General features: G+C 46.2%; 1 protein-coding gene across 1 annotated transcript in view; it reads left to right on the top strand.

The window, feature by feature from the left end:
• Positions 1–697: 697 nt before the first annotated feature.
• The window catches only part of LOC144148396 (1,5-anhydro-D-fructose reductase-like), a 43,234-nt gene continuing 28,135 nt past the window's right edge, over positions 698–15,796 (top strand). Inside the window, exons 1-2 of the mRNA XM_077679936.1 lie at positions 698–946; positions 15,324–15,491. Of these exons, the coding sequence (XP_077536062.1) occupies positions 698–946; positions 15,324–15,491 (417 nt within the window). The remainder of the gene's footprint in view (positions 947–15,323; positions 15,492–15,796) is intronic.

Here is a 15,796-nt window from a genome sequence, read left to right on the forward strand (position 1 = left end):
GTAGGCGGTAATGATGCTTGATTTTCCAGCACCTGTTTCTCCCTGGAAAAACGCATGCCAACACCAATACACTAATGTATATAAACCAGCGGACGATGCGAAATGCTGGGTGAAGAAATATTAAAATGTCAACAGCATACTCAAAGTATAAAGTGGTGGTCACAGATTAAAATGTGCTATGACACTGCCCTCGAAATGTCATCTTTCCGATGCATGCTGCCATCCAATCCAATGAGCTAGACTCCAACCTAAACAATCACTTATTTAAACTATCTGCACTACACGGCAGCAACTACTTGCTGCAAACAATTTCCTTTACTTTACCTCTCTGTATTTATTAAAAAACGTCCTGCTTTCGTTCCTTCGAAGCAGTTGGCTGTTCTCAACTAAACATCAACATTAGGATTGCTTCTCCTAGAGCGTGCTTTAATGAAGAAGAAGATAAATTCTTCAAAGAAAATTCGGTTTTCTCAGCATTTTTTTTTCTTCTTTACACTACATGCGTTCTTACTGAGAACGAACTTGATTGCCCATTTTGTTCAAGCCTCTGCGATTCAAACTGCGTAGGCATACGTCACGTCTATGAAACACAGGCAGGAAAAGAAGAAGAGGCGCATCGCCATCTACGGCCAGCAAAGTCGTCACGTACAGAACACCCGCCCTCCTCATTCCGCTTCACTGACGACTTCTTCCCGGCATGAGCAAGACCAACCTGCCACCTACCCAGAAGAAAGAGGAGAAGCCGGCCCCAGCGACAGCGGCAAAGTCCTCCAAAGAGCAGCCGCAGAGCTCACAGGAGCAGGGGCCGAGTTCCTCCTGCGGCCACACAGACCCTCCGATGCCGCCGTGCGTCTTCCAGGTGGACCGAGCGGGCAGGACCATACGTCACTGCGTGCTCATGAACAACGGCGTCTGGATGCCCATGGTCGGCCTCTCCATCTGCAAGGTGAGTGCGGATTTTTAGAAGCAGTAGTACGCAGTCTACATGCTGCCGGTAGCTGGGATGAAACCTAGCCAAATTCTGCCAGCACACCCCTGCCATAGGCTTGCAAGACCGCGTGACATTTTCCTGGAAAATTGGGGGTTTTGTAGTCCCCTAATACATCTTCCCATGTAACAACATTCAGCGCCAAAGTAACGTATCATAGCCTGAGGTACCTTAAAAGAAGCCAACCAACTGGCCTGATCTAACGTAGCGTACCATATATTTTCATAACCTAAAATCCCCCGACCAACGTTTTCAAGCAAAGCTCTCTACATCTACCAGCCAACGGCTTTTTCGTAGCGTGGGGGACAAGAAACTCCCAATGCGGATGGGCAGGCGGAGGGCGCTTTTTACTTACGGACCACAGTGTAGATGGCGCGGCGATAGGGCGCTATTACTAAGTGTCCCCCGTGGTTATGCCTGCTGGAGCATCGGCGACACCCTTGAGGTGGCTTTGTCGTCTGCTTTAGCGACGGCGTTGGGCCTGTCTTCGCGCAGCTTCGCGTTCATTACGCGCTTACTTCGCGCGGCTCGGTTAAGTTGTTCGACAGCACCCCCTTGGTTACCCGTACAACACGGAATTAAGTGGTCGTACGGCAAAGACGCTTTAAGGATTTGTTTGGAGGGAAAGCAAGATGTAGAGACCAATTACAGGCACCTGGCCGTTAGAGAAACGCTGCCTTTTGCACACTGCTTGTCATGAATGGGACTGCGAATAGCAATTCGGTTGTATTTTAACAGGTATTACAAAAAACAAATGAAGCAACTGGTTCTGTTAATTAGCGATTTTAAAATTTCCGTGAGCTATCTGCAATTCTGAAGTCACGAAACAATTTATTTTAAATCTGTATAACTGGAAATCACTAAGCTCACATGCCACGCGATGTCGCCCCCAGTTAGCACATCAGGATGGCTAGGTTCCGCTGTCTCACCCTTCGACACATGCTCTCCACCGTTTTCTTTTTCCGATGCACGGCTGGGCTGTAGTACAGCGGCCGCGGCCGCCGCTCGAGCCCAGCCGTGGACGACGCTGCTGCGTTCGGCACGGCACCCCTGTGAATCCCGGGTAACGGTTGACGGAATCTCTGGTTTCACTCTTTGTAAAGCCACCTGTGTGAATTCTATTCACGTAGCATGTGGAAATATTGACGGCGTGGTTCACAGCTTCGCTTTCACAGCGTGAATTGTAGCCAATTTTTGCCCATCATTTTAAAGCTAAACTTTCCAGCTCTACCAGCCAACGGTTCTTTCGTGGTGTGTGGCGACGCGTCGGAGGCGGTGGCGGAGGGAGGGAGGGTGTGGCGGTGGGTTTCTTCCACGGAACACACTACAGATTTTACCACTACAGAATTTACCCAGCGTTCCCCGCGCGGAAGTGCCTGCTTGCCGGCAGCGGTATCGACGGTACGGTTTTGTCGCCTGGTTCAGCGCAGGTTTTTTTGGGCCCGTTTTTGTGCATTCTCGCGAAATGTTGCGCGGTGCCTTCGCACGGCTTGATTAAATTGTTCGGCAGCAACTACAGGGTGACGCGGATGCCGACGAAATTAAGTGGTCGGACGGCAGACATACGTTAAGGATTTCTTTGCAGGGCGGGAAAACAAAATGTACCAACCGCATACAGATATCTGGCCGCTAAAGAAATGCTACCTTTTGCGAACGGCTCACCACAAATCGGACTTCGTTTTCTAAATTGGTGTTTACCAATTCGGTTGTGTTTTAAGAGCTATTACAAAAGGCGGAAGTGGCAACTGGTTGTGATTAATCGCGGTAATAAAAGTTCTCTCAGCTTTCGCGCAATTCTAGAACTTAATAGACTAACTATTTTAACTCGGTAGAAATGTAAAGCACCACGCTCCATACCCAATTGTTTCTGTGTCTCCGCTTGCGTCGCGCTGCGGTGTAGCCCAAAGCTAGCACATCAGGATGGCTAGGTTCCGCTGTCTCAGACTTCGAAAGACGCCATCTCCATTTTCTTACTCCCGAATCACGGCCGGGATACACCGGCGGTGACCACCGCTCTAACCCAGCAATGGCCGACACTGCTGCGGCGTTCAGGACGCCGCCGCCGCGAATTCCAGGTAACGGCTCCCAGAATCTCTGGTTTCACGTTTTGTAGAGCCAGGAGTGTGAATTCAATTGACGTCGCATGGGCACTGGTCTGTTAGAGTAAAACTGTTATTACTATGCGTTTATACCTCATTAAATAATTGTCAGTGGAATCAATGGCTACTGTTCCCACGCCAGCCTTAACGCATGAATACCTAGATACATGTGGTTTGAAGAGAAGGGTACTTACGTAGCAGATCGATTACTGTGTGGCCTTGGAAACGTCGTGACAGTTTATACATTGTTTCTGTAACCGTGAGCTTTGTGTCTTCGGATTTGGTGAGCAACCCTGCGACAGCTTGGGAGCCTGAGAGCCATAGTGGAGCTCCCAAGTTTAGAGTACTCATTTTATCAACAGCCAAAGTTATTCCAAATACCCAACAGCCCAAGCTACAAGCCATTCCGCTTCCACTTCCCATTTCACGAACGGCGTGGAATAAATTCTGGCACCGATAGTTAAAAATTGTGGCAGTGTTAGTGTCAGCCTGTGTTTGTTATGCTGAACTATTTTTTACACAGTACCTAAAAAATCGTGTAATGCTGTGCGAACAAACCAATAACGCTCGACTAGTTGCGTCAAATAGGGGGTTATCAGCCCGATTCCTCCAGCCCAAACGCATTTTTGACAAACTAGAAGTGGTTAGCATTCCGGCAGGGGTGCATCAAAGTGCAAAATTCAACAGCTAAACAATCCAGCCCTCCGTTTAACGACGACGATGGCTGAACGCGAAGCTTTCTTCAAGCGAAATAGAATGAGAAATTTGTTAACTCAAAGACGCTGCGATGAAAAGACCAAATTGCGTGCCGGTCAAAATCAAAGCTAAACTACTCAAAGTATAAATCTAGAATGGAATCAAGGCAACCCACACCAAGAAGCTTTGCGATAAACTATCGCTCTCGTTAAACGGAGGAGTGGATAATTTCTCAAGCGTAGGTGACATCTTCTAAAACGACCGCAGCATTCAGTTGTGAAACTGAGTAGCGATTTTTGGCACCCGCCTGTGTCTCGTCCTGCAACCACGCAAAAATTGATTTTTTTTATTCCTTACCAGCGACAAGCAACCATCGCAAGTCTTGTAAAGGAATGCTTTTCGACGAAAAGAAATAACGTTCAACTATCATGCGGTATTTTTTCTGTAAACAAATCCTGATGACAGTAGTTAGCATATGTCTGCGAAATTAACACATCTCTACCGTATTAATGATGTAACGGAAGCGTCGTCAATGACAATTTTTGTTTCGAGGTCAATCTTATAAGACACCTCCCAACTTTCTTTCACTTCAGCACGACGACGGTTCGTAATCATCTCCCAAGACCAGCGCCGCCGCATTACTAAGGCAGACGCACACACACCGGCTTTGTAGGAGCATTTAGCTGCAATATTTGCCTCGATACGCCAAACTGCATGCAGGCATGAAACATTTGCACGAAGGAACGGACGTCAACTTGCAGGTTGACTTCCAGCTTGGCGTATTGAGCGTCCTCTGCTATTTGTAATTACTGAGTTTGGGCGCAAATCACATGCACGGTGTGCCTCGTAAAGGTCACCTCGAAGCTTGAGATTTACCGATCACCGGCCGCGGTGGCTCAGTGGCTAAGGCGTTGCGCTGCTGAGCACGAGGTCGCGGGTTCGATTCCCGTGCGCGGCGGCCGCTTTTCTGATGGAGGCGATAAGCAAAAATGCCCGTGTGTACGAGATTTCGGCGCACGATAAAGATCCCCAGGTGGTCAAACCTAATCCGGAGCCCTCCACTACGGCGCGCCTCATCGCTTGCGTTGCGTCGGCGCGTTAAACCCTACAATCAATCAATCAATCGAGATTTGCCGATCTAATAGAAGTGCTGGTGGTTATATACACTTTCAAACCCGCACCGCACCAGAACGACAAAAAGCGATGCCCAAAAATGCTGCGCTGACCACCACCGGCATTCCATTGACGTGCGGTTCGCAACGGGCGGCGCTGTTCGGTGAGGCGACTGTGGTGCCATACAACTGCCGCCCGGTTCCTAAACCCAAAGCGTTGTGCAATCCTACCTGAATGTGTGCGGCTATATGCACGACATCGTTAATTTCCAAAATACGAAATGTGTTAAGGTTTCCTGACAGCGAGGTGAAAGGTACCACTCCACACACAGCTTCTCAAAATAGTATGCATGAGTTTAATGATTTAAATCAATTCATTGTCTCCCATGATTGAATTCATAAATTGTAGAGCACTGGTATGTCGGCCTGTTCCGAGGGTCCCCTAAATGTAACCATCTGACCCCTGAAGAGCAACGTATTGCTTGGAAATATAAATGTCTAATTACCAAGATGGCCGGCGTAAAAAGGCAACATCAGTGCAGAATCAGTGCAATTCTACTCAATGGTGTGGATGACAAGCGGAGCTGCTTATGGTTCACTAATCCACACATGCGCGCCTCGTCGACAACTCCTGTCACACACCTCTGTAACACCACGGCCGCATGCTCAAGCCCCCTGGTAAAGATACTGAGGTATTCCGGAAAATATCAGGCGTTCACACCCGCCGAAGTGAACCGAATGTTTGTATCAGAATATTACGCTCAAACCACGCCGTCGCACCGGGAAGCGTTCAGTGGGATTCTAACGACGCCGATTCTTTGCGTTTTCTGCCTGGCGTCATTCGGGTCTTCACGAGCATTACCCTAACCCTTACTCTTGGCGTCCTCGGCCCGATCGATTGTCGTCAATGGTATTCATCCATCCCCCCCTCCCCCCCCCCCTCCTTCCGATTCGCTTTCGTTTCGCACCCATTGCCACTTCTGCTTGCGCTAGCGCTCTTCAAAGGCACGCTGTTCAAGCCACGCGTATTACTCACAACTAACTTTGAACGGAACCTATCGAACGTCGCTTATGAATGTACGCCGCCGCAGCAAAGACGTACGCATTGATGGCGCACAACTAGCGAGAGAGTACCGCAGACGATACTCTGAAGTGAGTGGGCGTACGACGGTAAGATGGTTACCTTATGGTTTGCATTGGTCTACGTACTCAATAATACGGGTGAGTAAGCCTATGACTACACCGCTGCTAAATGCTCGAATGAATGGGATATTAATTCATAGTTACTTCTGCTTGCGGATTAATTCATAGTTACTTCTGCTTGCGGATGTTATCTAGAAAAGCAATAATCTGCGCCCGGTGCGGGATAACGAGCTAGATTGTTCCACGGAACATGGCTGCCGTTGCACTTCTTGAGCACGAAATATGGTCTAAACATTGTTTCGGCCGTTTCGGGAACGCCAAAGAGTGTTTTTTTGAAAGAGAGTTTCTAACTAGGCTAGTTGGCTCATTGCATGATGTTGAACAGCGCAGGGACGGGACTAATAGCACAGGCGACATGCACAGGCGCTAACATCTGTTTATTTTTGGAAGGAAAGAACATTTATACGGGTAAAAAAATAAGCATAGTTTTCAGAGAACGAATTAAGGCATGGCAAACAGGCAGGGAAGCTCTTATCCAGCATGCGCGCGAAGATATAGGCGAAACATAGGCTCCTCTTATCCGGCCAGATATGCGAGTTATTTATCCAGCAAAGCCATCGACGCTCTGCTGAAGCATGACGATCCTCTGTTGTGAAGCTGGCGTGGTGGGTATTTAAAGGATAAAGTTCCCTATACGAAACGCGTAAGAAGCGACAAGACCCGTACATACCCGTACATTGTCCACACCCCTGAAATATTTCTCGGTGTCCATTTAGAAAAAAGAAACAGAGTGAAGAATTGTGCAATCACCCATACATTACCGGGAACGAATGTTACACACGTAGGCGCCTGTCGGATCGAATTCTTCCCGAATATTTTTAAAAATAAATACTATTTCTCGCAGTCGCTGCATATACTGTGTTTTTAATTTTGCGGATTATTTAAAATACTTTTCTGTGGATGCGGAAGAGTATTTCAGGGGGATTTGTCGGTCAAATTAAGCACCTGGTAGCTTGCGTCTCTCTTCGGGGATTGCGTGTGTCATTTTTGTAGCATTTTCAAACCACAACATGAATCACCTTGTTCAGAAGTGTATTTCACTCAGCGTACCCAAATGCCTAATATAGTCATGTCATAACCTCTTAAGGTGGACCTAAGTGTAAAGAAGGAGGAAAAAATCTCGTAATAAAATTAACGTTGTTGCCCACATGTGTGGAGGGTGTGGGCCATTTTTTCTTACTTTTCCAACAATGCTGGTTATAAATACCATTTTAAAAAGTCGAGTCACAATTCCTGGCCTATAACTGGCCCAAATAAGGTTTAGACAGTTTTCAAAATGGTGGCTTCCACTTATTGAAGTACTGCTTTTTCACCGCTACGGAACACGACGCCTAGAGTACTTTCAATTGCAAATAAAACTGATAGCCAACGGTTGACTTTTCGCTTACATGCGTTTTCTTCTCGCTGTATGTGGAACGTTAGCACACTTCCCTGCCCGCCCCACCCCCCCCCCCCCACCAAAGAAAAAAAAATATCCTCCAATCCACCCTGTCAAGGTTCTTGGAAAGCAAAACTTTAAACAACACCCACAACAATTGCCCATGCGACGTCACTTGAATTCGCACACGTGGCTCTACAAAGAGTGAAACCAGAGATTTAGCCAGCCGTTACCTGAAATTCGCGGGGGCGGCGTACCGAACGGAACAGCAGCGTCGGCCACGGCCGGCTAGACCGGCGTACTCCACCGCTGTAGTGAGGCCGTGCGTCGGGAGAAAGAAATAGGAGAAAGGCGTCTTTCGAAGTTTGAGACAGCGAAACCTAGCCATCCGAATGTGCTAGATTGGGGCTATACTACCGCACGACACAAGCGCAGACACAAAAAAATGGGCATGTGTGGTTAGTGATTCTCATATGTACCGATTTAAACTACTTAGTTCAGTCAGTTTGAAAATTGCGAGAAAGCTGATGAAACTTTTGTAATCGCTATTTATACGAACGAGTTGCTACTTTGGCCTTTTGTAATACCTCCTCAAGCAGAACCGGATTGGTTATCACCAATTTAGAAAGCTGATTAAATTAGAGGCAAGTAGTGCGCAAAAACTAGCGGTTCTCTATAGCCCAAGTGTCTGTAGGTTATTTGTACAATTTTTTTTCCCGCCCCGAAAACCAATCCTTAACATATGTTCGCCGTACACCCGCTGCGGTGGCTCAGTGGCTAAGGCGTTGTGCTGCTGAGCAGGATGACGCGGGTTTGATTTCCGGCCGCGGTAGTCGCTTGTCTGATATGAGGGAGAACGCAAAAACGTTTGTGTGTATGAGATATCGGGGGTGGTTAAAGATCCCCATGTCGCCAAATGAATCTGGAACCTTCCACTACGGCGCACCTGATCGCCTGCGTTGCGTCGGCGCGTTAAACCCTACAACGAAATCAATGTTTCCCGTACGACCACTTAATTCTTAATTCTGTCGAGGTTCTGTTGGACAAGTTAAAACAAGCCGTGCGAAGGCACCCCGCAATGGACATGAAGCTGCACCAAAACAGCAAAACTGGCCCCAAATAACCGTTGCTAAAGCAGACGACAAATCCGTACTGCCACCGCCGCGGCCGCCGGCGAGCAGGCACGTCCGTGCAGGGAACGCTGGGTAAATTCGCCGCGCCATCACCAGTGTGCTCCGTGAGTGAAACCCTCCGCCGTCCCTTTTTTCCCTTCACCGCTTCCTACACGTTTGGTGTTTGCTGTCCCGCACGCCACGAAAGAACCGTTAGCTTGTTGAGCTGGAAAGCGTTGCTTAAAAAAATCGACACGCCCAGAAAACGTTTATAAGTGGCTTTTTGAACCAATCCTAAAGACTTAAATGTAAGACAAAAGCTAATTTCAGTTAAAAACCCGAAGCAGTTATCCAGAACCCGTTGCGCTGTTGCGTAACGAGCAATAAAGTGGAACGTTTTACTACATCTGCAACAGGACCACTTCATTTGCCACCTTTATAGTTCTTAAGCGGCAATACTCAAGAATTCATTCACATCTCTTGGTTCGAGCCACCTGTTAGAGCTTAAAAGGAACGCAAATGGTCAACAGTGCAGTCGTAACAGAAAATCTGCGCTCACTGTCAGGTCCCAGAAGCATGTTTTACACACTTTATTAAACGGGCTCAAGAACTGAAACCCTTCCCGTTCCACGGAGGTATAACGGGTAAATTAAATACATTGAAAATGGATATATGAATTTAAAATAAAATCACGTAAAAAAGGTAATTAAACAAGATAATTACGCAGAAAATGACTTACTAAAGAACAATGGTAAATACAAAAGATCTAAAGGCTATTATCGCGTTATTTGCCACTGACTTAGTTTCTGCTTGAGAGTGAAATTGTGACAAAATATTTGAGGGGTTAGTATTGTTGAATATTAGCGTTAACTAGTATTGTCGTTTCTTCTAAAATTTTTAATGTTTTTGTAAGTTTTATTAGCTCAGGCTTACTTCTTACGAGATAATTTCTATGGATATCAAGAAGTTGTTCTCTGTGTTTGTTTGTTTGTTATTGGGCAGTCCTGTAAATAGTGATCAAAACTGTCAGCTGGTAGGTTACATTTACATATGTTATTATTTGCAATGGCGAACCTATGAAAATAAAATGGAAATCTACCGTGTCCAGTGATAAACTGTGACGTGTTATAATTGGTGGGAAAGTGGTCCGGAATTTTGTAAATATTCTTTATCTATTGGAATGTGTAGCTTTCATTTCCTTCTTGTTGCCACTCAACATTCCAATGTTTTTCTAAGGTAAATATTGAGCTGTTTTTTGATAAATTGTAGTAAAATAGGCCAGTCAATTTTTTCGCCATATTTTGCTACTTTTTTAGCCATTTCGTCCGCTATTTCGTTACCGACATTGCCACTGTGACCTTTATTGTAAGTTAACGTTATTTTGACCTGTTTTGCTATTTTGTTTAGCATTTCTTTAATTCTAAATATATTTGGGTTCCGATTATTTGGATTGCTAATTGCTTTTAGCGTTGATACGATATCAGTATACAACTGTACGTTACCTTTGAAGCTAGTTTGGAGGTATTCAAGTGCTTTTAAAATCGCGATTCCTTCTGCCTCAAAGTTATTGCTGTACTGCGGAAGTTTGCATTGTTTGGTTTCTACTATTTTGACGGATTTGTCTAGAATTATAAAAGCTGCTCCTATGTCGGTTTTATCTTGCGAGCCGTCTGTAAATACTACAAAGTCTGTCTGCGAAATTAGTTGGGTAAGATAGGCAAAAGATATCTTATCTGCTGGATGCAGCTGTCATGTATCTACTTTGTTACTTATTTGGTGTCCCGTAAAAGCGCGGTTTTTCCAGAGGAACATTTTTCCGGCGAAAAGTATGTTAAATGTTTCGATTTCTCTTTCGATCGTCAGATGAATTGGTGGGACATTGGCTATGATGTTTAAGGCCGGATTGGATACTGTTTTAAATGCTTTGGTAACTTTAAGGAGGCTTGTTCTTTGAATACTTCTCAGTTTTTTTCTTATTAGCACCTGTTTTTTATACCAAACTGGAGCGGCATAAACCATGATTCTTTCTATAGCTCTGATATAAATTTGTTGTAGATGTGTGCTGGTAAGCCCCCAGTTGTATGCTGTAAATTTTCCTAGGCTGTTTATTGTTTGGTTTACTTTTTTCTTTACATAGTTAATATGAGGGATAAAACTGAGCTTGTTGTCTATACAGACGCCTAATATTTTAATTTATTTACAGAATTTAAGATTTTTGTTTCCTAGTTTGATAACGGGAGGTCTTTAATTGTACTTGTCCCCTATTACAGTGAATTTTGATTTTGTTGTGTTAAATGTAAGTTCTTTGTCTATTCCCCAGTTTTCTACTATTTTAAGCGCTTCGGTTGCCTTTTGTTCGGTATTATTTCTTGAATTACCTCTTATTACTAGGGTTATGTCGTCGGCATAAGCCTGAATATATACATCGCTAGGAAATTTGCTGTTTAGGAGATCTAAAATTGTTATGTTCCAGAGTAATGGACTTAAAGGTGACCCCTGCGGAGAGCCTGACTTAAGATAGAGTTGAATTCTTGATTTCTCCATGTTATAGATAATTTTTCTGTTTTTAAAAATGTTAGTCGAAATGATTCGATTTTTTGGACACCCTGATTTTTTTAGAAAGTTTACAATGACAGATGATTTCATACAGCTAAATGCGTTCTTTATGTCTAAAGAAATGACAAGACATACCGCTTTATCTATTCTTGCTTGATCAATTTTCTTTTTTAACTCGTTAAAGGCGATGGTTGCCGAAGTGTTATGGGTAAATCCGAACTGTTTTGTACTATTTAGTTTTTTTTTGGTTAAGAAGTAATATATTCTGTCCTTAATTATTTTTTCCAGTATTTTTCCTAGCATAGAGTTGACCGCTATGGGTCTATATTTGTTGGCTCCTTGGTTATCTCCTGATTTTGGTATTAGGATTACATTTGATTCCTTCCAACGTGATGGAATGTATCCCGTTTTGATACATGCATTGTAAAGATCAAGAAAGAATAATTTTTGGTAATTATATAGACACTGTACACACTGTAAACTCGCGTGTGAATTTGCAAATGTAGCTAAACATGAAATGCTGATTCCACTGCGCGCGTTAGCAATTTAATTCGGAAGTTCGCCAGCGGCAAAAGCCTTAAATAAGTCACCCAATGCTGTTATTCTCCAAGCCTGCTTCCATAGCGGGTAAAATTTTATTTATTTAAGCTGCGCGCAAAAGGCCCGTTCGAACAGTTGTATTTATATCTCACCGCTGGTGGAAAATTAGTAATTTTATGTTCCCTTTTGAACACACAGAAAATATTGTCAGCTTTTAGAAACAATCTCAGGGCCGTTAAGTGGTGTTACCATTTGAGGGCGTCCGATAACGCCAGGACGGCGTCATGCTAATACCTAAAGCAATTGAAACTCTTGTTCTAAACAGAATTCGAGAGATCGATGCTTCCTGATTATTTTCATTTATGCTTTTATTAAAGGCTCCAAGCCGTACTCGGGAAAGATCGAGATTGCTACCAGCCAATGCGTACAAGTTCATTCTTATATTTCGGCCGCTTTGAGATTCCCTATGGGTCACCGCTTTTTTGGCGTAGTAATAAAAATGGGCAGGGGACTCGAGTAAATGCGTCGCATAGGGGGTGGGTGTATTGCGTTAACGTTTAGTGTTTGGGGGGTTGGTGCTATCACGTGTACACCACGAAGCTATCACGCCGCTAGCACGCCGCTGAGTCGCCAACGCACGCCGCTGACGACGTAGTTTGAATGAGTCAAGAATATAAAGCGCGTTCGTAGCCTTTGATTCTGTGTCGGTTTTGTGGCGCAGTGGGAAGAGCACCATGTACCTCGCGTTCCGCCCACAGGTAGTGAATGCGTTGTATCAGCAGCAGCTTGACGTAGTTTGAATGAGTCAAGGATATAAGGCGCGTTCGTAGCCTCTCATTCTGTGTCGGCTTTGTGGCGCAGTGGGTAGAGCACCATGTACCATGCGTTCCGCCCGCAGGGTCGTGGGATCGAAACGAGGCGCCGGTAACTGTTATTTCTATTTATAGTGTAGGGGGAGGCTGGCTGCTGCGGACGCCGACGCACGGGTGACATCGTTAGTTATACAAATGCTCTGCATTTAAAACCTAGTGGCACTTCAATGCAATGCACTGAACGATGAGGAATCGAACTACAGCATAACACTCTTGTCTGCGCCTTTCATGATCACAATCGGCGCGAAAAAGGCACGAAGCCCTCCAACAGGCTGCATTCTCCCAGGCCGCTCAGCGGAGCAGCCACACTAGCAGCGTGACGTTTTCGCCACCTATAGGTCAAATTCGCGCCGAATACAACTAGTCTAGGCCACCACATCCATTCCTATTCGCGCCAATTCATTTTGGCCACGTTCCATTGCTCGCGACACCTAGTGGAACGTTTTTTTTTAACTTTGTACAAATAACAGCAGCACAAAAGGGCGCCCGAAGAGCGCTTGTTTTTTAATCGCGTAGTTTTTATTTTCTATGAACAAAAAATGGCGATCATCTATTTTCAATAAAACAGAAATGCACAAAAACCCCTGAATTTGATAAATAGGCTGGCGGTAGAGCTTTCACCCGGTTGCTTGAGCGACAGGCGCATCAGTTATTGCTGTTGTAGTTATTTTTTAATTGAGGCAAGGGCATGAGACGAAAATAGGGGTATGTAGGACGGGGGAAGCCAGGAGTGGCACAATGGAATGTATCATGCCTCCATGAAGACCGCACAGGAGTTTCCTTTAGACCGTGGAGTCCTGGCTAGGGTGAAGATGCGTTATTAGGGAATTTTCACGACCGGAGCAGGCTCCACTCTACACTAATCTTGAGATACCACTCTCTACGCCGAACACCCCAAGGGCTCTGAGAAAACAACGATCTTCAAATGAAGGGTCATCTTGTGAAGAATCGGAAGTCATTGCATTGGTGAGGATAGGCTGGTACAGGGAAAACTCTGAGCAGCACCAGCTTATGTGGTCAAGGGCGGCGATTATGGACATTGGGAGTGAGGACAGCAGGGAGGTGCCGACCTAGTTGGGTAAATCCATTTTCTAGTGATGTGCAGTGTGAGAGCCGCGTTGACCCTAGCTTTTTTGGCGAATACTTCCACAAACTAGGCAACGGGGAGCCAGAGCCCGACAGCCAGGAGGGGTAACGGAAGAAAAATGGCACTGCCGTGCCGTCGGATGACGGGTTGGATGAGCAGTGTCGGATGATCGGTGGAGGGCTTGCGCAGCTCTTCGAGGGCTTGGTGAGACCGTGTGAGCATACGGATGCGTAGGGCCGACGGGTTTGCAATAGTCGTGCCCAAATGATACAGTGCGCTAAGGATGCTCTCAACCTCCGCTTCCAGAGGGGCTAGTTAAGAGCGTGACGTGTGATGAAGCCGTCCAGGTACGGTCGAGCTCTGCATCACCAGACAAGAGTCATCGGGAAGAGGAGAGGTTAGCATCCGTAAAAATAGCTACATAGTCGGGGAATTTCGCTGCAGTGACCCGCTGAAGGGCGTTTTTGCGAGCAGTGAGACGGCAACGCGGAATTACCGTTTGTTGGGGAGCAACTGTAACAGTTCCACTTAGCCTAGGGGGGGGGGGGGTTGGGTGAGGCCGACGGAAGTACTGGAAGTACACGTTCATCCCATGCACAGAGTAGTTCCCTGTTGTGTTACTGTCCACTGAAGGCGATATTATGGTCCGGCTTCCACAAGAAGCTCTACTATTGGAGATTGATTGATTGTAGGGTTTAACGCGCCGACGCAACGCAGGCGATAAGGCTTTCGTTGTGGAGGGCTCCGGATTAATTTTGACCACGAGGGGGTCTATAATTTGCGCAGAAATCTCGTACACACGGGCGGTTTTGCTTTTCGCCTCCATTAGAAAAGGGGCCGCCGCGGACGGGAATCGAACCCGCGTCTTCGTGCTCAGCAGCGTAACGCCTTAGCCAGTGAGCTACCACGGCGGGCCTTCAATTGTAGAGATCGGGGCTGCCTGTTCATGCGCGTCTGTTCGAGCAGACCTTGGATGTCCAGCGATAGTACGAAGCATGGTCTTAGTGGTGTTTTGCGTCATTAACAAAAGGAGCCAACACACATGCCGCCCACAGTGTGAACGCGGGATGGTTGAATTTAGGACGCGCTCATTGCCTTTATCATTGGTGCACCTATCGGGACAAAAAGTGCGAGTGGTGGGCGGTAAAGAGAACAGTGCCAGTGACGTGGTAGGGTAGGCAGAAGACTGTGGTTCTCGTGCAACATTCGCAGCGAAGCGAGCCGATACTCGGCACACTGTTTTCCAACCACGGCGCCGACAGACAACGCGGGCACAGACACCGGCGCACATATTGCCGCATGGGAATTGTAAAGCTCTCACCTCAAATTTGCTTCCCAAACATCATTCTTGACTCCTTCACCTTTATATACACAGCGCAAGTACATATAGCTTTCGGCTGGTACGGTTGTAATCCTGGAATGCACAGCCATTATTAATCGCAGCCCTTCGCTTTACGGTGGAGCAGCGTGCAAGTGCAGCTGCAAGCTGCCTCCATTAAACAACTGGGCATGGTTACCCTCTGCCTCTAAAACGCGTCCTAATGAAACATGTCCTAAATGTACCCCCCTAAAAGTTGTTTTGCTTGCGTATTGGGGTCGAAGTTTAACAGCTAAGGATGGACGATGCCGACTGTAGACGCCAACTGTCACTTGAAAAAGAAATTTGTCGTGGGTGCGCAGGGTGATACCGCGCATATTGAGCGGATTGTGGAGGACGCTGTGTTGTCCGGCTACCGACACATCGACACCGCGCACGCCTCACACAACGAGACGGCCATAGGGAACGCGCTCCAGAGGATGATGGCTTCGGGAAAGGTGAAACGCGACGAGCTGTTCATCGTCACCAAGGTACGATCGTTGGGGAACACTAATCGGCTGCACAAAGGAAGCATTTTGTATATCCAGGAAACAAAATAATGGTGTTTCTCGCAAATCTTGCTGCGTGTAATTGTGTTTGCCGCGTAGCATAAACTGCTGCCCTATTTCTCGCATTTGAGAAACATTTTGCCCATAAATTGAGATTTTCTGGGCGGTTGTGATAGTGCTGTCTGTGCGGATGTTGAACTTATAGCCTCTGGTCAAGGAACGTTTTGATGCTTCAATTAGCATTTGTTTCGGCGCACAAGACAGCCAGGATGCACGCTTTGCCTGAA

This window comes from Haemaphysalis longicornis, unplaced genomic scaffold (genome assembly GCF_048455015.1).
Source record: "Haemaphysalis longicornis isolate Haplotype H1 unplaced genomic scaffold, Haemaphysalis longicornis Haplotype H1 scaffold_8, whole genome shotgun sequence".
NCBI classification, from domain to species: domain Eukaryota; kingdom Metazoa; phylum Arthropoda; class Arachnida; order Ixodida; family Ixodidae; genus Haemaphysalis; species Haemaphysalis longicornis.